The sequence below is a fragment of the Pelodiscus sinensis genome, chromosome 1, assembly GCF_049634645.1.
Source record: "Pelodiscus sinensis isolate JC-2024 chromosome 1, ASM4963464v1, whole genome shotgun sequence".
In the NCBI taxonomy this organism is placed as follows: Eukaryota; Metazoa; Chordata; order Testudines; family Trionychidae; genus Pelodiscus; species Pelodiscus sinensis.
In genome coordinates this window covers 101877934-101901473 of record NC_134711.1, presented here as the reverse complement: position 1 = coordinate 101901473, position 23540 = coordinate 101877934, and the positions used below count along the sequence as shown (strand labels likewise).

The 23540-nt window shown below is 48.0% G+C and overlaps 1 protein-coding gene across 4 annotated transcripts in view; it reads left to right on the top strand.

Moving 5' to 3' along the window:
• Window positions 1-16899: 16899 nt before the first annotated feature.
• MKRN1 (makorin ring finger protein 1) overlaps window positions 16900-23540 on the top strand; it is a 32523-nt gene continuing 25882 nt past the window's right edge. For 2 of the 4 annotated variants that reach the window (XM_075939749.1, XM_075939742.1), the window contains exon 1: window positions 16903-17208. In XM_075939749.1, coding sequence (XP_075795864.1) covers window positions 17063-17208 — 146 coding nt within the window. In that variant the 5' untranslated portion in view covers window positions 16903-17062. Of the gene's footprint in view, window positions 17209-23540 lie in introns of all 4 variants that reach the window. The other 2 variants (XM_075939746.1, XM_075939750.1) reach the window with 2 other exon arrangements.

The window sequence follows — 23540 nt, the reverse complement described above, 5'->3', positions numbered from 1 at the left end:
AGAACACAAACTTATTATGTCATGACACAGAACCATGGTTTTTGTTGTTTGTTTGTTTGTTTGTTTTTCTTCAGCTGGCACCAGTGCTTTCCGATGATCTGAAAGACAAGAAAACATTTCTACCCCCGTCAAGGTGGCCCATTATAACTTAAAATACTGCCTAAGATCTGCTAAGGGTACTGGTTACAGCTAGTTCCTTACCACTTCCATGGGCGAGTGAGCTGCAATTTTCCGAGAACAAGGGGGCTTCATTGGTACTCGTGACTTTCCACTCCCTTGAATTACCTTAGAGTTGCTAGCCCTCCTCAACAGTGGCATGCCTCAGTTTCCCTCTTGTGCCACAGATTAGGCTTAATGTGTGAAGCTATAATGCTTTTCCTTAGCACAAGGTGTTGGTTGGCCAGTTAGTGTTCCAGCAAGCAAAAAAGCTTTCATTTTCCTGAAAAGAATCACATGCAATGTTACAGACTTACTTATGGGGGACAGTGTCCCCCTTCCAGAACAGACTGGCAGTTTGCAGACACACACAACCTTGGATCTGAAAGCAAGCCAAAAGTGCTATCAGCTCAGCCTTGAACAGAAACACCGTGAAGTTTCTGGGCTTGGATTTTTTTAAACAATAATTAGTTTCCTTGGAAGACACATTTAACCCTTAGGGTGCAGGTTTTACAAATTTACAATGTATAGATTCTAATCTTTTATGTGGTTAACCAATTAAGTTTCAGTAGAATTCCTTATTTTCCCTTTAATAGATTTAACAAAGTGTCTGTAGCCAAATGTTTAACTTGACTGTTTCTTTGCTGAGATGACCAAAAGAGACGACAAGAAACAAGGAGTCATTTCTTAAAGCAGTTTTTTTTCCCCTTAGGATTTGGAGGAACACTTTCCTTAAACTGTTAAACTTATTTTAAACTTTGTGTTTTGCTTTGGATCGGGCAAGTTTGTTACAGGAGCCCGTGTTTTCAAAGGGAAGAGCTAATTCCTTTCAGTTATTTTTTATGTCTCCTATCTGTGTATGCGTTATAAAGAGGGGTAGAAGGGTGGTGTTGTGCCAAATTTCCTCCCCCCCACACACACATCTTGGTTGATACAGGTGTGCCAACTGAGAAATCTCTCTCTTTTTTTTTTTCACTTCTTGTGCATTATTTTGGCACAGAGGCACTGCAGCAAGTTTGTAAGTTACCTATCTTACTGCAGGGCGGATTTTTGCTTTTCTCAGCTTTACTTTCATCCCTCAGGGCTTTAATTTTTCCTCTTTTCAAATCTGTTAAATGCTTACAGGTCCTTGGACCATTATGCACGTACAAGTAGTATACAGGGGTGCCTTTCGGCAGTGTGTGGGGGATGTTTAGACTAACCCCCACCTAAACTAACTTTACACACTCCAAAGAAAGAGTCTGCCGGGTCTAGAGTGTCAGACCTTAGCAGCTCATGAAATAAGGGGAGTCGTCACTCCCGCATATATCTGCTGAGTCTCGAGGTTCAGCTTACCCCCCCCTTTGCATTCAGAGCTCCCTCGTGGGAGAACCCTGGTGCAGCTGGGATCAGCTCAAGTGTCAGATGTATGCAGCGGCATTCATACTTCACTCATTACATTCATACTCATTTTCCACACACACATTTTTTTCTCTCCTTTTTCACATTTTCCCTACAGTTTCCACATTTAGATGCATCTTTATTGTCCAAATCCCATGGGTGTTTCTATAAAGTGGCGCTGCCCTAAGACACCCGGCACTTAATATCAGACTTCATTAGGATCCTATACCAGAAGGCACTTATCATAAAGGCACTGGAATTCCTGTAGACTGACCTACCCCCATTTTCTGTGCGTGCTTAAACAGATTCTGTAAGGCACCGAACCAAAAGTCCGCCTGCTTACACTATTCTCTTCTGCGAGTCACCGAATTAAGAATTCACCTGCTTGCACTGATTCCCCCCCCCCCCCTTTTTGGTTGCGAGGCACTGGACTCAAAGTCCACCTGGCTCGCAGGGGTTTCCAGCACCTGCCCCAGCCTGGCAGAACACCACGTCCTGGCGCCTGGAGACAGCCTGGCGGAATGGGGTACTATGGCCTGGGGTTAGCCTCAGAGGTCAGTACTACGTCCACAAATAACAGAAAGAGACGACAAAGTTTTCCCACAGTTCCATGTGCTGAGAGAGAGTAATGGCACCACACCAGCTTTTCGCGTCCGAACACAGATGGTCCAGTGCATGGCTGCCTCACTAGAGACACCGGTGTGCCCTTTTGGAACTGTGACACACAAGACAGGCCTAATAGACAAAGACAGACACAGACAGACAAAATTGTTAGCCGCTCCACAAAATTGAATTCCGTAGCTCCCCTTACCCCAATGGCCGGCCGTCACTCCAAATCCTAAGCCCTCACCAGGAGATTTCATAACAGGTATCTCCTTACCTTCTATTGAGCGCTCTTAGAGGTTTGGAAGTGGAGTGCAGGTCCGTCCTTATGGGCAAGTGGTGCATTAGGAATCTCGGTGGAACCTCCAAATTGTTGAAGCAAAAAAAACACTCCTTTCTGTTTAGGCAGCTAACAAACAGCTTTATTAATTAATAAAGCACAGCATGAGGCAAAGCCAGGCCCAGTAAGGCTGCTAATACAATCAATCCTAGTATCTTTATACCCTTAACCAAACAGTCTGACGTCAGGGCCTCCAATTACAGAAAACCTCAATTAAACTTGGAAAAACAAAGCCTTATCAACAAGATGGCGGACAGGTATGAGGGAGTACATCTCCTGTCCCAACTAGCCCAATTAACACATACCAATAGCCCATCCTGTAGGCCTCTTCTCACGGGGTGACAGAAAGTTCACTCTGGTCTACGTGCTTGAGAGAAAAGCTAGAATGGTTTCTGTTACACAAGATGGCTTCTAGCTAAATATGAAATGGTTTCTACAGCTTCTACACCCCTATGGTTAAAATGGTCATCAGTTTTCTTGCACAAGACAGCATCTACACTGCCATGGATGCTCTTCCGCAAAAGCACATGCCCATGAAGATGCACTCTTGTGGAAGACTTTTTGCGCAAGAACTCTTCCACAAAAGAATTCTTGTGCAAGAAGCTGCCAGTGTAGACATAGCCCATTGGTGTTAGCACCTCCACATCAGCTGCTAGAAGCGGGCCTCATCCTCCCTCACTGAATTGAGCTCGTTATCTCTAGCCTTACTCTTGATTGGAACTCTTTTCTTACGTCTGTATATTTATACCAGCCTCTGGAATTTCCACTACATGTATCTGACCAAGTGGGTCTTTGCCCACGAAAGCTTATGCGCCAATAAATCTGTTAGTCTAAGGTGCCACGGGACTTCTCGTTAGTTAGGCCTTGCAGTAACCCTTTCCTAACTGAGCTTTCTACAATTTTGTTAAGCTCAGCATTGATTGCAGTAATGTTTCCTTCCTCTCAAACCTTCTCCCGCCCCTCCCCGCCATTGCTTATTTTATTTTGAATAAGGTCATCTTGGAAAGACTGCAGTACGGTCTAGCTGAGATATCACTTCATACTTTTAGAGATCCTGGTGAAGGTAATATCTTGTGTTGGTGCAACTTTTGTTGATGAAAGACAAGCTTTTAAGCTTACGGAACTCTTGTTCAGGTCTGGGAAGTAATCAAGGTGTCAGTCAGAATTTTTTTTAGGCTACCAGAGAAATCAATTGGTAATCAAGCTGAGTTGACCTCTTGTTTTAGTAAAATGACATGTTAGCTAAGAATAGCTCTGGCTGTCTGTTTTCATTCAATGTGAGTTCATCAACCCAAGTGTAACAGTTCCTAAGATAATGTGGCCTTCAATGCATGTTTTCTTCAATTATTTTTCTCCCCCAGCCAAATGAAAACCATTTTCTCTGTGTTTGTCAGGATTGCAGCTTAACCACGTATCGGAAAAAGCCTCTAAAGCAGAACAGGTGTTGCAACGCTACCCTGGTCACATATTAGTGACCTTACACTTCTTGTAACCTTACACCTCATATCTGGAGGATGTATTTTCAGTTATCATAAAGAACATGCAAACTGTTGCGAGCAATATTCGGAGACGTCTTTCCCTCACTTCAGTTTAGGCTTCATGATTACTGAAAGAGAATAAATTATTTTAATACAGAATACTCCCCCCAAATAAAAGGCAGACTGGCAGTGATATTCTAAAGAGAACAGAAATTTCTGGAATGGGGAATACAGTGAGAAGGATCGGATATAGGGGCAAGAGTCAAGTGGGGAGTTTAAAAGACTGACAGCTGGTGTCAAAGAGAAGCAAACTGATCATCAGTTGGGAGCAAGCGGATCATATTCTAAGGGTGTGTCTAGACTATACGGATTTTTCAAAAAGTGGCCTTTTTTTCGAAAAATCTTTAACTGCATCTAGACTGCTGCCGCGTTCTGTTGACAGTAAATCGAAAGAACGTGGCAGTTTTTTCGACTGCGGAAAAACTTGTTTTATGAGGAATAGCGCCTTTTTTCAAAAATGTAATGCAAACTGTGCTCTTTGGAAGGATAGCATCCAGACTGCCTGAGTGCTCTCTTTTGAAAAAGCAGCTTGCTCTTTAGAAAGTACTGGTTGTAGTCTAGATACACTTTTTTTTTTTGAAAGAGGCTTTTTTGAAAATATTCGAAAAAGGCGTGTAGTCTAGATGTAGGCTAAAACTGAAGGAGGAAGTTGTTGGCAGAAGCCCGAAGAGAAAAGGAGTTTGCAGCTAGAACTGGTAGGGAATTTTCTGAGGTTTTCATTGGAAAATGACAATTTGTTGAAACCAAAACATTTCGCAAAAATGTTTTGATTAACTTCTGAGGAGACACGTGGAGATGTGAAGTGGCAGGAAACCTGTAGACAAGAGCATCCAGGAGTGTGGCCCCAAGGCAGCCCCACCATGCAGGCTACCCCAAGTCAGGGAGGGACCCCAGTGGTGATGAAGCTTCCAAGATCCCATTTCTGTTCCATAGAATGTGGAAGCCCTGAGAACCCTGCCATAAATGCAGGCAGGAGCGGCTCAGAGCTGCCGGCAACTGGCGCCCTAGGTGGAATGCGCGATCAGTGCTCCCACCTCCATAGCCCTCAATGGCGTGACGTCATCACTGGGCACCGCATTAAACGCGGTGCCCTAAGCAACTGCCGAGGTTGCCTACATCCACAGGTTGCCCCTGATGCCAGGAGGCTAGCAGCCCTTGCTCCAGCTAAGGCTCAGCTCCGTAGCAGGGAGCCTGGATGTCCAGGGAGCCCTGGCAACCAAGTTCTAAGGCACCTGACTAATACACGATTCGCTAGGCTTCTAGGCTTCCAGCCCCCCATCAGCCCGTAGTGCTAGGGACCTGGAGCCTAGAAGCCCCAAAAACATGACAGTGCCTTAGAGCTTGAGGCTCCATTTTGTTCCAAAACTTTCTAAATGCTAAGTTTCTGTACAACTTCTAAATGATTCTTTTCAGACTTTTCCTTCCATTGGAAGTTTTGAAAATTCTTTTGGTTCAGAAGCAGAATGGATCTTTCTGCAGAGTGGAAATTCTGTCAGAGGATTTTTTTTAAAGAATATCTTGCATAGCTGTTTTACCCAGAATTCTAGGAAGGCCTTTCTTAGTATTGAGGTTTGTCAGCAAGCTTCCCAACAGCCTCCGCTTTGCCCCTCAACCTTGGGCCCTCAAACTCCTTCTGAATCCATTGGAGTCCTTTGTTCTCCTGTGTTTTTTGAAGCCTGGTTAAACCTGTCAGCTCAGGTGATTCAGCAGAGTGTTAGAGTAGCAACATTTTAAAGTCAATAGTTCTGGGATTTCCCTGAGATGAGGTTATCTAGGCTATTGTTCTCCTTCCTGCCTGCATTTCCTGACCAACCTGCTATGGAATTGACTCTCTATGCATAAAATAGATCTCACTGAACACATGATAAATAATTAGGCTTATTTCCAGATCTATCACACTCCATATTAATTTCTTGATCCAGCTCAAAATTTGACTACCTCATTGTTTAAAAACTCATTAGCTAATGGACCCTGTTGTTCTCTCTATCTTCCTCTGCCTATTCAAGCACTAAATTCTTCTCTGTGCAGAAATTCACCATCGTTGATGCAACAGCCGTTCCCCTGTAGCTCCTGCTATCTGGAACAATTTTTCTATATTTTTTTTCCATCTCACACTCTCCTCCTTTCATATCATTTCAATGTGTTTTCTCCCTTTACTGTATCAATTTCTTCTGCTATTGCTATCTTAATTGTTTAAATCTGTATACATTTTAAAATGCACTTTCCATGAATGAAACTACCAAAATAAAGTAGCATGGTACTGTATTATCCTGAAATTTCTAAAATAGAAAGCCTGATAGGTTAAGGGCCAGTTAATGTGGTCACTGTTGGTTTAAGGGAATACAATTAAATATGACATTTTTCCAGTGCCAGCTGGAGCATAAATCAGAGGTTAAGTCAGCATCAATGTTAACGGCTCTTTTCCACAGAATAACTACAAAGTGGCCCTGAATGGGGAATGTAGTGCTTATGAAAGTTTTGACTTGGTGGCTCTGGAGGCTGAAGGACTCTATGCCCAGAGCAGTTACAGCAGGGCTACGTCTACACTGGCATGATTTTCCGGAAATGCTTTTAACGGAAAAGTTTTCCGTTATAAGCATTTTCGGAAAAGCGCGTCTAGATTGGCAGGTGCTTTTCCGGAAAAGCACGTTTTCCAGAAAAGCGTCCGTGGCCAATCTAGACGCGCTTTTCCGCAAAAAAGCCCTGATCGTCATTTTGGCCATCGGGGCTTTTTGCGGAAAACAGTACTATGCTGTCTACACTGGCCCTTTTCCGGAAAAATACTTTTGCCTGAACGGGAGTGTGGGAGAAAAATCAAATAACTCCAATTGTGTCTAAAGGGGGGAACTGTGCAGAAATCATAACTTTCTAAAAGAAAACTGCTGTAAGGGTTAAAAAGTTTTCCAGGCCTCTCTCCCTGTAACAGAGAGAAATCAAATTAGCTCTAATCAAAGACCCTTACAAATGACTATCTCAAATTCATGGATACTCCTAGTCTGTCACAATTTGTCATGTAAACTCTTATCTTTGTCACAGTTTGCCTTGTAGACTCCTCCACTCAAGTTCTCATGTGGCTTTGTGTACTGTAAAAACTTACTTCTAGCACTCCTGGGGTGAACAGAAGTCTCAGAGTACTTCTGCTGAGACTTTGATATGTTAAAGAAGAACAATCCACAACTGAACTGTCTAAGCATTCTGTATAAAGGATACCTGAATCTGTCTGTCAGGGCTGCTGCTTCACTCTTGGAAGTGACAGCCTGCATGCATGCATCATAAAGTTTTCTCTTTTAGGTTTCTTTCCTGCCTCACTGATTTGACCTCCAGCCTCGGACCCTTCTGGGGGCTCTGTACCCCAGGGGAGCGAGATTTCCCCTTCAATTTGGTGTCAGAAGTGGGATGGCTTGGAACTCCAGTTGGAAAGGCTGATGATGGGGAATGGGAACGGACTACAGCGCGCATCTGGAGGGTAAGGGATCCATTTAAAATCCCCCGGTCCGCCTCCCTGTTCTCGTCACCAGCTGGACCGGCTGGCGGTAAGAGTCATCTTTTACTTAAAATTTTTTTGTTAAGAGGCTTGAGGGAAACTTAAAACGAAAACACTGGGTATAGCCAAATAGGGGTTGGATTTTGTTGTTGTTGTTGTTGTTGCTGACTGATTGGTGGCGAGTCCAAGCACATGGTTTTGAGTGAGTGAAGTCCGGAGGGGGACCGCAGCCGCACCAGTGCTGTCAGTGTCACTGCACAGCTGCTGAAAGCAAGGGCGGTTTCCCCCGGCACATAAGGAGTGTAAGTGAAGCTGACAGTTTGTGTGGACTCCCACACTATCCTTGGAGAGGGTAGTGTTGCTGGACGCCTGTGCTATCCTTGGAGAGGGTAGTACTGTTGGGCTCCTGTGCTGTCCTTGGACAAGACAGTGCTAACATGGATAAGATTGCTCCCTCAAGTCTGTCTCCTACTGAGAGAAAAGGTTTCTCACAGCCTGGGACTCCCTTGTCTCAGATGATCAGTCAGCTAGGTATTGCCTGCAGGTTTGAAACTAAGGAGACTTAAGGAATTATTGAGCATTTGGAATGGCTATACTCAGGGGAATTCCCAGAATAAATGGCAACTAGAACTTTGACTTACAAAAGCTTGCTTATCTTAGAGTTTTCCTCGAGGAAAAACATCCTAACCAGATGGAATATTGGTGCCTCTGGGAGGATGTGTCAGTAAGAAAAAAGAATCAGAGCATTATGGCTAGCCAAAAAGGAATTCTATTGAAAAGCTGCAGCAAGAATTGGCTACTCTAAAGAAACAGCTTGATTCCCCAGATGTGCCATCTGCACCCCCACCCGCTTTGGACCCTTGTCAGCTGAACATTCTTTCCTGTTATCTCCCTTTTCTGCTGTAAACCTTATGGGACCTGACTTGTTGTGTAAATTGGGTGCAAACCTTCTCTGTAGAGAGGAAGGGATATTTGTTGACCTTCCCCCTATCAGGCTCCAAATTGGATGGCATTACTACTCTGAGGAATCTGATGAGACCTCAGGACATACACCCCTCCTGGACCTCTCAGATGTCCCAGAGACATTGTGGGCAGCCCATGTGAATGAAGTGGGGTTGCTAGCCTCTGCAACACCAGTGCAAATAACATACAAACACAACAAGCCTTTCCCAAGGGTAGCCCTGTATCTATTGGCTAGGGAGGCACAAGAGGGCATTAAGCCTGTAATCTCTCCCTCCTTAAACAAGGGATACTTGTTTATACAACTTCACCATGTAATACACCTATACTACCTGTGAAAAAGCAAATCTATAGATTTGTAGAAGACCTAAGAGTCATTAATAAGTTTGTAATCCCTAGATTTCCAGTAGTACCTAACCTGGTTTTCTGTAATAGATTTATGTTCTGCCTTCTTTTCTATTCCAGTGCATAAGAATTCCCAATTTCTCTTTGCCTTTTCCTTTCAGAGTCATCAATTAACCTGGACATGTTTTTGTAAAGTTATTGTAAAAGCCCTACTCTGTTTTCTCAGTTTTTAAAAAGCTGACCTTAATTCTATCTCTTTTCCCTGCAGTTCTGTGTTAGTTCAGTATGTTGATGATGTGCTAATTGCTAGTGAAACTGAGGAAAGATGTAAAAAACTGATACCTCCTATGTGTTAAAGTGTCTTGCTAATAAGGGTCACAAGGCTTCCAAAGCCAAATTGTAGTTTGTAAAACAAAGAGTTCAGTACTTAGGACATTTACTTTCAGGAGATGGCCGCCAGTTAACACCTGAGTGAATCTCACAAGTTTTTTTTTCATTCCTCACCCTTTCACCAAAGTCAGGTATACAAATTTCTGGGTACTGCAGGATATTGCAGACAATGGATTCCTAACTTTTCTGGACTCACCAGGCCCCTTACTATTCTACTCTTAATCTTAGCTCCTGACCCAGTGACCTGGTCCCCAGAATGTGAATCTGCTTTCCTTTCCCTTAAAACTCTTCTGCACAGTGGGCTTACCTAAATATAGCAAGCCTTTTACTCTGTTTTGTCATGAACAGGATGGAATTGCAGCTGGAGTTCTCTGTCAACCCCTTGGACCCACACCTCGTCCAGTAGCTTATTTTTCTGCAACACTGGACTCAGTAGCCCGTGGGTTCCCACTTTGTCTGAGGGCAGTTGCAGCTGCTGCTGAATTACTTTAAAAAGGCCCAACCTGTCACATTAGGCCACAGCATTATCTTACAGGTCCCTCATGCTGTCTCTGCTCTCTTACAGCGACACCGCACCCAGCACATATCTGTTCAGAGACAAACCCTGTATGAGAATGTTATCCTCTCTTCCCCAAATGTGGTAATTCAAAGATGTAATGTACTTAACCCAGCTACTTTTTCTCCTTTACCCTCTAATGGTAAAGCACATACCCATAACTGTGAAGAATTGCTTGAGCACTGTGTAAAACCTCCCCAAAAATTTGTCTGATCAACCGCTGGAAAATGCAAATCTTGTATTGTATACTGATGGCTCATGTAAAAGAAATTCAGTTGGTAAACTAAAGGCTGGATATGCAGTGGTCTCAGATAATAATGTTTTAGAGGTTCTTTTCTCTTCCAGGAATCAAAATCAGCTCAGGCTGCTGAGCTCATCGCTTTAATTGTGCTTGCCTTTTAGCTTCCGGACAGTCTGCTGCCATTTATACTGACTCAAAGTATGCTTTCTCTGTCTGTCATGCCACAGGACAAATTTGGAAACAACAAGGTTTCCTTACCTCTTCTGGCTCTGCTATCTCTCATGGTCCCCTTATCTCCCAACTCCTTGATGCTATTCAGCTACCCACATCCCTCTCTATTACCCATTGCCCGGCCCACACAGGTGCCATTGATCCTGTTTCTCTGGGTAATGGGAATGCTGATGCAGCCGCCAGACATGCAGCAGAACATGGACCTCTGGCTCCCTTTCAGATTCTGGTCTCTCTTTCCCTCCCTGTTTCTTTGCAGGACCTGATAGAACTACAGCAAGCTGCTCAACCTGCAGAGAAAAACCTTTGGGAGAAAGCAGGCTGCTCCTTATCCCCAGCTGGGATAATGGTTGCACCTGATGGCTGCCCAGTCGCCCCAAAAATCTCTCACACGGCAGCTTGCTCAGGTGTCTCATCAAATGACACACATGAGCAAAAGGGGGGTGGCCTCACAAATCCCAAAATAATGGTACGCCCCAGGCGTGCACCTAGAAGCTGTCAAGAATATCTAATTCATGTGTGATTTGTAAGCAGTTTAATGTTGCAGGAGGCCCACAGGCTAGCAGCCACACAGAAAGAAGAAACCTAGACACAAAATGCAGTTAGGAGAGCTTGCACCTGCAGGTAAAGGAAGCCCTCCCAGTACCTACTGATGTACAGTGCCACAACATCCAACCAGGCGACTACGTGTTCGTGAAGGAACATCGCAGAAAGAATTCCCTGACAGCCCGGTGGGAAGGACCGTTCCAATTGCTGCTCATCACCCACACAGCAGTAAAGGTGAAGGAGGGCCCCTCGTGGATCCACGCAAGTCATGTATGCCGAACTGCAGATCCAACAGAGCTGATTGACCCCGTCACCCAGGACCCCTCCCCGGAGGAATCACCTGAGGATGAGGTTCAGCGGACCGAGGCGGCAAACTCTCAAACCAGACTGTTACCAAACCGGCCTCCACCAGGAGCTTCGAGGTACAACCTGAGAGGTAGGACTGTGCCAGAAAAGACCTACAGGTGAGCCTGGCGCCCCATAGCTCTCACAAAGGGGAAGCCATTCCAGTATTGAGTGAACTAAGAGACTACGAAATCTCGAAGAGTGCCTGCAGAGGCAAGCCAAACAATACTAACTGATTAAGTTTAGTTAAAAGACTGCTTTGCTAGTTGCTAGATAATTACTATATTATTATTATCCTTTCTACTTTAGAAATTTAAGATACTATAATAGGATAAGGATTGTTTTCCTTCTTTTAGTAGTCAGAATAGCCTTAGTATATAACTTTCCCCACCCTTATTGGGAAGCCCTGCAAAAGGTTGTGTCCCTCACCAATATAAGTGACTGTTGGATATGTGAACAGCTTATAAAAGGCTCTGAAGGCCTTTTACCATTACAGTTTATCCCAACTCCTGCCTCCCTGTGGACCAGACCCCTAAAATTCAGATTTACTGGTAGTCAGTACTCTACAGGAGAGCGGGAGTGGGTAAATGCCCAGAATGATAACACTGTGCCAAAAGTACATAGTCATGGGGGGGAACAGGCAGATTTGGCATAAAAATCTAATTGCCTCAGAGATTCCCCTTACTCAAGCAGTACATCCATCAGGGAATGCTTCCCTTATGTTTCCCTTATGTTTTAAAAGCAATATTGGCACTGGTAAAGATCTGGGGGTGAATGGGCAGTGGATCATTTACCCAACTGATAAAGAAAACCTCCCTCTAAGATAAGAATTCATCCCAGCAAAAGAAGAATACCTAAGAATGTCTAGAATAACTTTGAGTAATACTCCAATAGGAGTATTAAAGGGGGGAATTGTGGGAGAAAAATCAAATAACTCCAATTGTGTCTAAAGGGGGGAACTGTGCAGAAATCATAACTTTCTAAAAGAAAACTGCTGTAAGGGTTAAAAAGTTTTCCAGGCCTCTCTCCCTGTAACAGAGAGAAATCAAATTAGCTCTAATCAAAGACCCTTACAAATGACTATCTCAAATTCATGGATACTCCTAGTCTGTCACAATTTGTCATGTAAACTCTTATCTTTGTCACAGTTTGCCTTGTAGACTCCTCCACTCAAGTTCTCATGTGGCTTTGTGTACTGTAAAAACTTACTTCTAGCACTCCTGGGGTGAACAGAAGTCTCAGAGTACTTCTGCTGAGACTTTGATATGTTAAAGAAGAACAATCCACAACTGAACTGTCTAAGCATTCTGTATAAAGGATACCTGAATCTGTCTGTCAGGGCTGCTGCTTCACTCTTGGAAGTGACAGCCTGCATGCATGCATCATAAAGTTTTCTCTTTTAGGTTTCTTTCCTGCCTCACTGATTTGACCTCCAGCCTCGGACCCTTCTGGGGGCTCTGTACCCCAGGGGAGCGAGATTTCCCCCTCAGGAGCAGCACAGTTTTTCCGGAAAAGCACTGATGATTTTACATTAGATCGTCAGTCCTTTTCCGGAAATTCAAGCGGCCAGTGTAGACAGCTGGCAAGTTTTTCCGGAAAAGCGGCTAATTTTGCGGAAAAACTTGCCAGTCTAGACACAGGCCAGGGGTGTAGCATTCATCTGGGCTTTCCACGTGGCTGGGTCAGTGTGCCCCTCAATTCTAGGGTGAAAGGATTGTGGTGCTTCTGTGCCCACTGATGCTGTAGGGCATAGGTTCCCAAACTGGGGGAGGTACCGTATTTTCCGGCGTATAAGGCGACTGGGCGTATAAGACAACACCCTAATTTTCTAGTTAAAACATGTCCCGCTGCCGGCGTCCTCAGAGGCTTTGCTCCCGGTGTCCCTGGTCTGCTGGAGACGGTCCCCAGCAGACCAGAGGCACCGGGAGCAAAGCCGGGAAGGCGGAGGGGTCCCGCGCCTCTGAGGCTTTGCTCTGGCAAAGCCGGGGAGGCGCGGGACCCCGCTACGGCTGCAGCTTTGCTCCTGGTGCCCCTGGTCTGCTGGGGACCGTCTCCAGCAGACCAGGGACACCGGGAGCAAAGCCTCTGAGGATGCCGGCAGCGGGACAGCCGCGGCGTGTCTGGGCTGCCCCGCTGCCGGCTTCCCCCGAGGCTTTGCAAAGCCTCGTTCGTACCTGCAAGTCGGGGACTGCCTGTATACCCGGCGTATAAGACGACCCCCAATTTTTGGGGGATGTTTTTTAGCATAAAAAGTTGTCTTATACGCCGGAAAATACGGTACATGCCCCTGGGGGTGTGTGAAGAAATTCAGAGGGGGTGCAAGGTGACCCATCCCCTCCATCAATCCCCTCCCCAAGAAAGAGCCCGGTCCTTGCAGCTTGGGCTGGGTGGGGCAGGGGGAGGATGGAGCACCCTAGGGCAGACTTCAAAATGGCTGCCTTAAAAGGGCAATGCCTGCTCTGCTCTTAAAAGGGAAAGTTTTGCTATTTTTTTATTTGTGGCCCCTGTCAGTTCCTCTTCCCCCCCGCCCCCTCAAAATTTTGCTGCTGCTTTTTTTGCAGGGGGAGAGAGGATGAGGGTTTCTCAAATCAAAAAGGGGGTGTGATACCAAAAAGTTTGGGAACCACTGCTGTAGTGGGAGGGCCCTGTGTGGCAGTCACACAGGGGCCTGACAACATGGTATCACTACACTGTGGGGCCTGCCTGTTGTCAAGCCTGTGTATGGTGCTGTGCATGTGGGGGACCAGGGTATTAGCTGCACAGGGCCCCAATGACAATGATATGCCAGGTTTCAAACTGCCCTGAGGCAGAGAAACCAGGTGTCTAGTTTTGGACCAGGACACCCCGTTGAAAAGGGATCCTGGTGGCTTCCGTCAGCACTGCTGACCAAGCCATTAAAAGTTTGGCGGGTGAGGGGCTGGCGGTCTCCCTGCTTAGCTTCATGCGGCTTCTGGAAACACATGTCCCTCAGCACCTAGGTGGAGGGTCTGCTATGTGGACTCCACATGCTGCCCCCACCTTAAGGGCCAGCTCTGCACTTCCATTAGCCGGGAACTGAACCTCCATATATTAGACAAGGGACATGTTGCTGCTTCTTGGAGCAATGGGAGTCACCTGAGAGAACTGCAGCCCAGAGCCTGCAACCCATACCTCCTGGCCCCAGCTCCCTGCCCCTGGTTGTGGTTGGAACCCCTTTCCGCACCATAATTCCATCCTAGAGCCTGCACCCCTCACCCCTTCCTGAATCCCAACCCTATGCCCAGGCCTGGCCTTAAGGCAAGGTGAGCAAGGCAGTTGCCTTGGGCCCCACACCTTCAGGGCTCCACGCTGCACACAGGGCTGGGCAGCTAACGAGGGTCATGCACTTTGCAGGATGTCATGGTGAATTCCCAGCCCAGAGCTGGCTGTACACACTAGTGAAGCTTGAGGAGAGTTTGAGGGGAGCAGAGCAGCCTGTAGGACCCGTACCTATCCAGCAGGGGAATTATTTCAAGTCCTACCAGCTGCAGGGAAGCAGGACAGCCTGCCGACAGGGAGAACACGGCCCTGCCTACGGTTCTGATCTGGCCCTTCCACCTGCAGGGAGCTTCCCATGCTGCTGCTGCCTCTTTGCAAGGCTGTAGAACAAGCCCCTGCCTTGCAGTTCCCTTTCTCTGGGGCTACTTCCCCCACTTGCCAGTCTCCACGTGTGCTCCACCTGCAAACTTCACCTTGCTGACAAAGAAAATGCCACTGAAGCCGGGGCCCCCTGCTGCTGAGTACTCACCATCCACTAGCTGGGCCCGGGGCCCACTTCCAGCGTTTTGCCCTGGGCCCCGCAAACGCTTTGGCCAGGCCTGCCTCTGCCCTGACCCTCTCCTGCATGCTGAACCCCTTGGCCCTAGCCTGGAGTTCCCTCCTGCACCACAAACCCTCATCCCTGGCCCTATCCCAGAGTCCACACTCCCACCTGGAGCCCCCTCTCATGCCCATACTGCCACCCAGAACCCATATCCTTTTCTGTACCCCAAACTCCATAGCCCTGCCCTACCCCAGAGCCAGCATCCCAGCTGAAGCCCTCACCCCCTGTACCCTAACCATGGGCAGTGGGTAAAAGTGGGCAAGTCCCCAGCCCCTTTCTGCCCGGGCCCCATACCCCAGGGGAGCCAAGTCCCCCCTAACACCATGGGGAGGGAGGGCAGCATGTGGCCCCAGCTTCTCCAGCTGCAGAACATGGGGAGCGTGGGTGGCATGTGGCCCCAACTTCCCCAGCCCCGGAGCAGAGAAAGCACTGGCACTCAAGGGTGGCAACACTCCAACCCCAATACACTATAGCAGGTGTTCTGGGAGCAGAGTATGGGTGGGGCCAGGCTAGCAACAGTTTGGGAAGGCAAAGACTTCTCCTGCCTCTTATAACCTCCACCCTGACCCTAACTCCCTCACCCAGCCCAGTGAAAATGAGGGAGGGGAAGAGTGAGTAACAGAGAGAGGGAGAATGGAGTGAGTGGAGGTCTGGTACTGGCAGCAGGAATAAGGCCTGCCCCTGCACTCACCAGGAAATAGTGACCAGGCCCCCTGCCTGTACCGCTTTTCTGACTCCCGACCACAACACTCCAGCTGTGTCTAGACTGGTCAGTTTTTCCAAAAAAATCAGCCGCTTTTCCAGAAAAACTTGCCAGCTGTCTACACTGGCCGCTTGAATTTCCACAAAAGCACTGACTTCCTACTGTAAGAAATTAGTGCTTTTTGCGGAAATTCTATTCTGCTTCCGTTCAGGCAAAAGTCCCTTTTGCGCAAAAGGGCTAATGTAGACAGCTGAGATTTGTTTTCCGCAAAAAAGCCCAGATTGCAAAAATGGCGATCGGGGCTTTTTTTGCGGAAAAGTGTGTCTAGATTGGCATGGACACTTTTCCGCAAAAAGTGCTTTTGCGGAAAAGCGTCCGTGCCAATCTAGACACTCTTCCGAAAATGCTTTTAACGGAAAACTTTTCTGTGAAAAGCATTTCCGGAAAATCATGCCAATCTAAACGCAGCCTCCATGTCCCGTCACCAGTGAGTGCAGTCCCACTAATGGTCCCTCTATCTCTTCCCCATCTATGTGTGGAATAAATTTTGTTATGTGCACCATCACTAGAAACACCTGCTGTGGGAGCCCTGCTAATCATCTGAATTGCTCCTGGGCAGCTGCCCAAGCACAGGACTTCCAGGGAACACTGGCTCCCTCTCCTTCCCCTGAGCAACATAGCTGGGAGATCAGAGTGGCTTGAGGCTGGGTTGCTCCTCTTCTCCTTGCCAGTGCGTGCGGGAATGGGCTTGGCCCCTACTCCCAGGGCCAGCCCCCTGCCAATACCATATGGCCTGCCCTGGGCCGCGCAGAGCCCCCTAAAGCGCGGAGCCCAAGGCAGGGGCCCCGAAAGCATCCTATGGCCGGGCCGGTTCTGCCTCGGGCTGCGGCTGCTCGCTCCTGTGCCCAGCCACTGGCTGATGCAGTCCCGGGCTCAGACCCGGCCGCAGCTGCATAGCCAGGCGCCGAGGAGGTTCGGACCGGCCAGCAGGGGGAAGCAGGCGACGGAGATTGCCGAAGCCCTTCGTTCCGGGCCCGCTCGACTTTCCCGATGGGCGTGGCCAAGTGGTTCCAAGCGCCCCACCCACCGCGCTCGTGGCCACGCCCCTCCCCACCTTGCCCGTCGCGCTCTGGCGTGGGCGTGACCAACCAACCGCTTCGCCAATCAGCGCTGCCTTTCCGAATGGGCGGTACCACGAAGGGGGTGTTCTTTCCGAGTCTGCGCCTTCCCGCCGACCCCCTCCCCCCCACTCCCCTTCCCCGCTGACCCCAGCAAAACGAAGGGGCGGGGCCTCAGGGGTCCCCTGAGGCCCTCCCAACTCGTCCCTTCGCCCTCCCTGCCCCCGCCTGACCGGAAGGATGTGCTCCCGGAAGTTCCGGTGCCGTCGCTGTGTGGGATAAACAGTAATGGCGGAGGCTGCGGCTCCGGGAACAACAGCGGCTACCCCGGCAGCAGCGGCCACGGCCTCCAGCCCCACAGCCGCGCCCCCGGCGCCCCCGGCCGCAGTGGGCTCGGGAGGAGGGGGCGGCTGGACCAAGCAGGTCACCTGCAGGTAACGCGCTGCCAGGGGAGCGGAGCGACCCCGGGAACCCTCGGGGCTGCTCCCTGGGTCCCCCCGCGGCTGCAGCCTGGCCGGCTCCTTCCCCGTCCCTGCCCCCGCAGCGCATCTGCCCGCCTCCCCCCGGGCTGAGCGCTGGCCAGGGAGGCATCGGCCTCGCTTAGTCCCCCCCCCCCCCCCTCCCTCCCCGCCTTGCCCCGTGACTGCCCATGCGGGGCCCCCGCCTGGCCGGGCTTCGCCTTTCACAAGCAGCTCCCCACCCACCCCGGCCGCTGTGCGGTTGTTGCCACTTTTCTGTTGTGCTGAAGCTGCCTGCCCGCTGCCGTGTAAACAAACGAGAGTGAGGGATCAGATCTGCTCCCCGAGTCGGGGCGGGAGGGGCTTTCTTTTATTAAACACCCCTCCAACATCTCAGGGACCCACAATTTCCAAAGTGAGTAGAACTGGTCCTGGTCCAGATCGAGATCTCTTAAAGAAGCCTTGTTTTTCAATACATGTTGTGTGCTTGTAGTCTAAAAATCAGGTTCTTTTAAGGGAACTCGAGTTGGGCACCTGAAAAATCAAAGTAATCTGAATTGCTAGTTGTGACTGAAAATCGTAGCCAACGTGTTTAGTTTTTTGTTCTGGGTTTTTTTTTTAATAAATCCGAGGCAGACTTTATTCTACATCCATTCAAATTGGAGTAGGGAGAGAAAAGTAGGTATTGCCCAAGCAGAAAATACCTGTTCCTGTCAGATAGTCGATACACATTTAATTTCATATTTCTCCAAATGGAGAATGCTGAAGCCTGGAACTTGCTGTAGCAGATGGGTGGTAGAGGGAGAGAAGGTTTTCTCCCTGGTTACTGGTTTAGCTGCTTAGCTGTGGGAATGACACATAGTGATAATCTCTTTGAAGCATGTAGGCTGGTATTTGCATGGTGCAATGAGGATAATTGAGTCAATTAGCTGTTCCTGGTTAGGCACCATAAACTGTTTCTTTGTATGTAATTATGTCCTACCAATTGTGGATGCATGTAGCTGTCAGAAGACAATGTGGAAGACCCATAGTGATCTTCTAAAGAAGATGATAATGCAGGAAGTGTGAAATGTGGGAGAGTTACCTTCTCAGTTCCAGTTATAAATAATGTGATTTACTAACATATTGGATTTATGCTGACCTGCCAAAGTTTGACATATAATAAACAAATACATAGGAAAAAGCTACAGAAATAACAAAAAAGTAGAGAAATGTCTTACTTTTGCAGTACATTATGTAGATCCTTGGCACACTGATTCTTTTATTGAACTTTATAAAATTGTGTTTGAGCTTATTTTATTTCTGCAGGACCATCAGAAATACTGAGGTCTGACACATTCTGCTAAGACTTTCTCAGTCTACAGAAATCTGCAGATCATAAACTCTACAGGACAAGATTGCTAGGATGGACATTTTTGAACCATATATTGGAGTGGTGTTTGCAAATAGAAATAAATATGAAATATTGCTGTATTTATGAATAATTCACAATAATAAACCTAAAAATCAGGTCCTACGCAGCCCAGACTAATTCAGCTACTGCAGTATTGCACAGCAAAATGAAAATTCAGGCTAATATCTGGGATCAGTCTTCTAATTTCTTGGCGTACAAATATGTTGGATATTGCAAAGGTAAAAAAGTACCTGACTTTTGGATCATGTCTTATCACAACACCATATGCCTTGGTGCTTTCTAGGCATGTTAGCTATCTGGTATTTGTGTAAATGTGAAACAACTTGACATTTTAGGGGTTACACATTTAGACATGGAGGGGAAAGGGGCGGTAAAGAGGTAGCAGCTCTAGGGGCAGGTGACTCCATGGGAGCCAATATGCATGGGGAACTAGCTTGAATGCTGCTTCCTGTATATACTGGCTCCCGCCTGCCCCCCCCTCCCATTCTCCATGCAGTGGGGCAGGGAAGGTGGCTCCGCAGGGACTGAGGCAGTGGGGGAGCAGGCAGCTCTGCAGCGTTGGCATGTGTGGAGAGCTGGCTCCTTGTGCGTGCCAGCTCCCACCTGCCCTCTGTGGGAGGCAGCAGTGGTGGGAGAGAGACAGGCAGCTCCAGCGGATTTAAAAGCCAGCTGCCTGCATCTATCCATTCCGGTCCTCCTCCACCCCTGCTGCATTTGATTTTGAGGCAGCAGGGGAAAGGGAGGAGCACGGGTAGTTGATAGGATTATTTGATAAGACCATGTTTATTGATTAATGGTGTTGTGGAATGTGGACGACATGTTGACATTTCTACTTTGTACAGCAGTTAAAGTTGCTGTGTGGCCATTCTTTAAGCTAAAAGAGATGCAACATGCAGTTGCTATCAAAACGTGTGCCTAGGAATGTTTTGCTATTAATAACAATAGTTCTGTAAATGTAGGAAGAACTTTAAAAAACCACAAAAGATGGTGGTTTCTGACCTAAAGAACTTTGAAACTTATTCTGATAAGTAAGGATGACAGTCCCAGTTGTGACCAGGTCTTTGAAAATGTCTCTGCTTTTTCATCCTTAATATTGTGTTCTGATAATTAGAATTTATATGAGTGGGGGTTAATACAGTTGTAATTCTTATGCTCAGAAGGGAGAGAGAGAAAAAATGTATTTTTACTTTGCAGGAGAAAAAGGCTGCTTTTAAGTATCTTGCTTCAATTAAAACAAGCACAGAAACACTTTCCTTACCTTGTCAAATTTTTTCTATACAATTTATCTTTTTTTTTTTTTTCTTTAAAAGTACTACTGCACTCACCAACCCCCTTCTCTCATAGGGGTAGGCATTCCTGGCTCTCCCCCTGGCCACTGGAGAGGGCCAGGCCAAGGCGATGCAGCCCTCACCAGCCTCAGCTTAACCCCCCCAACTGCTGGGTAAGGCGGGGTCCACACGAGTCCTGGCCCTATTCCCTCTTCTTTCCCCCTCCCCCCAACCTCCCCAGGCCCAGCTCAGTTCTCCCTGCTGCTGGGGGGTTGGGCTGGGCCGAGGCCTCGCTGTGGCTAGGCCTGCCTAGAGGCCATATGGCTCCCACTTTCCCTCCCTGAGCACAGGGGAGGGGGAGGCAGCATGGCTTGCTGCTCCCCCTGAATACAGGGGAGGTGGAAGGCAGGGGAGGTGGAAGGCTGGGTGGCTCGTGGCTCGCCGGAGCGTGGTGAATGAGGGAAGCCAGGAGGCTGAGGGTGGAGAGAGGTGATGCAGGACATCACTGTTGTCCTGCAGGAAAAGTGTTTTTAAAATATCTAGAGCGAGACATGGTATTTTCTTTTTTTGTCTTTGCTGTTGCTGACGGCATACAGGCAGTCCCCGAGTTACGTGGATCCGACTTATGTTGGATCTGCAGTTACGAACGGGGCCCTCCCTCTCCCTGGTCTCCAGCAGACCAGGGAGAGGAAGCAAAGCCGCGGAGCACGCGGCCAGCTGACAGCCCAGACGCTTTGCTCTGCTCCGCTCTGCTCCGCTCCCCGTCCCCCTGGTCTGCAGAGCTAGGTCCTGTAAGAGAGCTGAGAAGCTGGAAAAATGTGAGCCATGGTCATGCCTGACTCTTAGGAATGTGAGAGGTTGTCTTGTTTGTACTATTAGTCTAGATAATGTGGGGTATCTCTAATGGAAGGAATAGCAAAACTGGTAAGTTTACATAATGGGAAAGCACATTTTGAATGTTGGGGGAATTCTGATGCTGGCTCATACCTTTTTATAAGCGTGCTCTTAGCATGGACTACTGGGTTTACTCTCTTCACAAGTGAAACTCCTATTAAGGCAGTTAGTCATGTTTATAAACTCAGTGTAGTCCTGTTGAATATGAAGCAACAGGAGGAAAAATGAGAAATGTGTATGTACTACGTGGACTGGAAGAGAATGAAATTGTCTCCAATATACAGAATGCAGCCTATTAATTTCTGAAGACATAATATTAAATAAAGTAGTGATTTGATGTGCATCCATTGTTCTTGTTTTCAATGTGCTCAGATGAATGGATGAGTTATCTAGTCCTGTAATTTTGAAAGACCTTACATACCATTTTAGCAGGTAGTCACAGTGATGTTAGTGGGTATCTGAATAGTTGTGTAACCCGCATGACATTTTTGCAATTCTACACTGGCAGAGTGGCAAGGAGAGCTGGTCTGTGAAGGGAGCCAGTTTAAAAAACAGAAGCAGCAGCACAGGGTGGCAGCAGCTCCGGCCATGGGGGGGGGGGCGGTCTGAGGTCCTTATGGACAGAGGGCTCTGCCGGGAGCTTGGACCCCCTGTGGCCGGGGGAGGGGAGGGGGGAGAGGGACACTACTGTGAAGCAGCCTTTGCCCATGGTGGGCCCAGGTTCATCTCAGTCTGCTCTGGGAGATGTGCTGTCTGAGGAGCTCAGACTCCCTGCAGACAGGGGCTGCTACTGCAAAGCCCCTCCCCTGACACTTCTGCCTCTAATAGAAGCAGCAGCATGGGGTTGGGGCAGGTGGCACTGCGAAGCTGGCTACCCTAGCAATGGCTCCTGTTCTCTCCTCCCCCCCTCCTTTCTGCCTCTGATACAGAGGCAGCAAGGGGGGCATGCAAGTAGTTGACAAGATTAACTTAGGCTAGTAATTATATTGGACTACTCGTTAATATCCCTAGTAATCACACCTGTAGTAGATATTACTCAGCTTAATGACCATACCTATGCTACATCTGGACTACAGTGCTTTATCGGAAAAAAGGTATGCAAATTGTGCTCTGCAATTTATGTACCTTTTTCCGATAGTTTTGTCAGAAGAGGCTTATCTGACATTTGGCCCGTCTACACTGGTGAGCATGAGAGCTTGCCACTGAACAGGCTGCCAAGTGAGTGTACTAACTTTTGGTGTGAGTGAGTTTGCTTGACTAGTTTGAACTTTGATTCTGACTTCAGGTGATTTCAGTTTCAGTTACTGTGGCAGTTGGGATTGTGTGTCTGGAAGTGTTTGATCCTTTGTTCCCTTGATTGCCTTTGATCAGCCTCAGAATCTGTGTGACTAACGAGGGGATATGCCTGACCCAGATGAGCAGGCTTTAAAAGCCAGAGGCAGAGGGACCAGGGAATGAAGCAGACAGGGAGCTGCGGACAGGGGAGTTTGAAAGAGGGAGGCCTACTATGGTCAGGAAGACCTGCAATACCTGTGCCAGCACTGTTTCTGTCTCTTCCACCTGCGCCTGTAGCCAGACAGACCACCTGACCATGGATGCCTCTACCCAGATCCTGGTGTGGTTTTGCAGGGACTGTGGCTTGCAATTCCCACTTACTGAAATGTAATCTGGGAGGGACCATCCAATGTGAAAGGTGCCTGCTGGTGGAATCTCTCAGAATGCAGGTGGGAGAGCTATAGGAGGAGGTGGCTAGGCTGAGGAGCATCCAAATGCACAAGCAATTCCTAGACAGTATGCATATCGAGGCAGCTGAGGCTGAGGAAACTGTCCCACTACACAAGAATGCTGACACTTCTGGTGGAGGAGGAGATGGCTCGGGGGGACACTGGCAGTTGGTTACTTCTGGCAGCAGGCAGTGCTCCACCCCTGCTTCCAATCCCCCCACCATGGTACTGGAAAACCATTATGCTCTCCTTGATACAGGAGATAAGGAATCATCCCCTACACCTGAGGAAGAGTCTCGGACCCCCATGTCTTTGCTGTTGCTGATGGCATACTTCCAGTTGCAATTGAGATGTGGCTGCCACCACTGTGGGGAGGAAATGTAAGGTAGTGGTGGGCAGAGACTTTCTTCTGAGGGGAACAGAGGTGCCCATCTGTCACCCTGACATGTCATCTTGGGAGGTATGCAGCCTGCCAGGGGCCCGTAGCCGAGATGTTAGAGGCATTGTCGAGAATTATCTGGCCCTCTGACTATTACTCCATGCTACTCATCCATGTGGACATTAATGATACTGCAAGGTGTGACACTGAGCAAATCAAAAATGACTACAGGGTTCAGGGAGTACGGGTGAAGGAGTTTGGAGCACAGGTCCTTCGTGTCAAAGGTAGGGGCCCAGGCAGAGACAGGTGCATCCTGAAGGTGAATGCCTGGCTGCAAAGTTGGTGTCACCAGGAGGACTTTGGCTTCCTCAACCTCAGGATGATATTCCAAGGACTGCTAACCCTTTTGAGGAAGGGGAAGACCATATTTGGATGCAGACTGGCGAACGTAGTGAGGAGGGCTTTAAACTAGGTTTGATGGGGGTAGGTGACCAAAGCCTACAGGTAAGTGGAGACCTGGGAGATGGGTTGGAAATGGGAGGAAATGTGGGCTATAATAGAGAAAAAGGAGGGACAAGGCAGAACTGGGAGGCATGGTCAAATCAGCATCTTAGATGCCTATATACAAA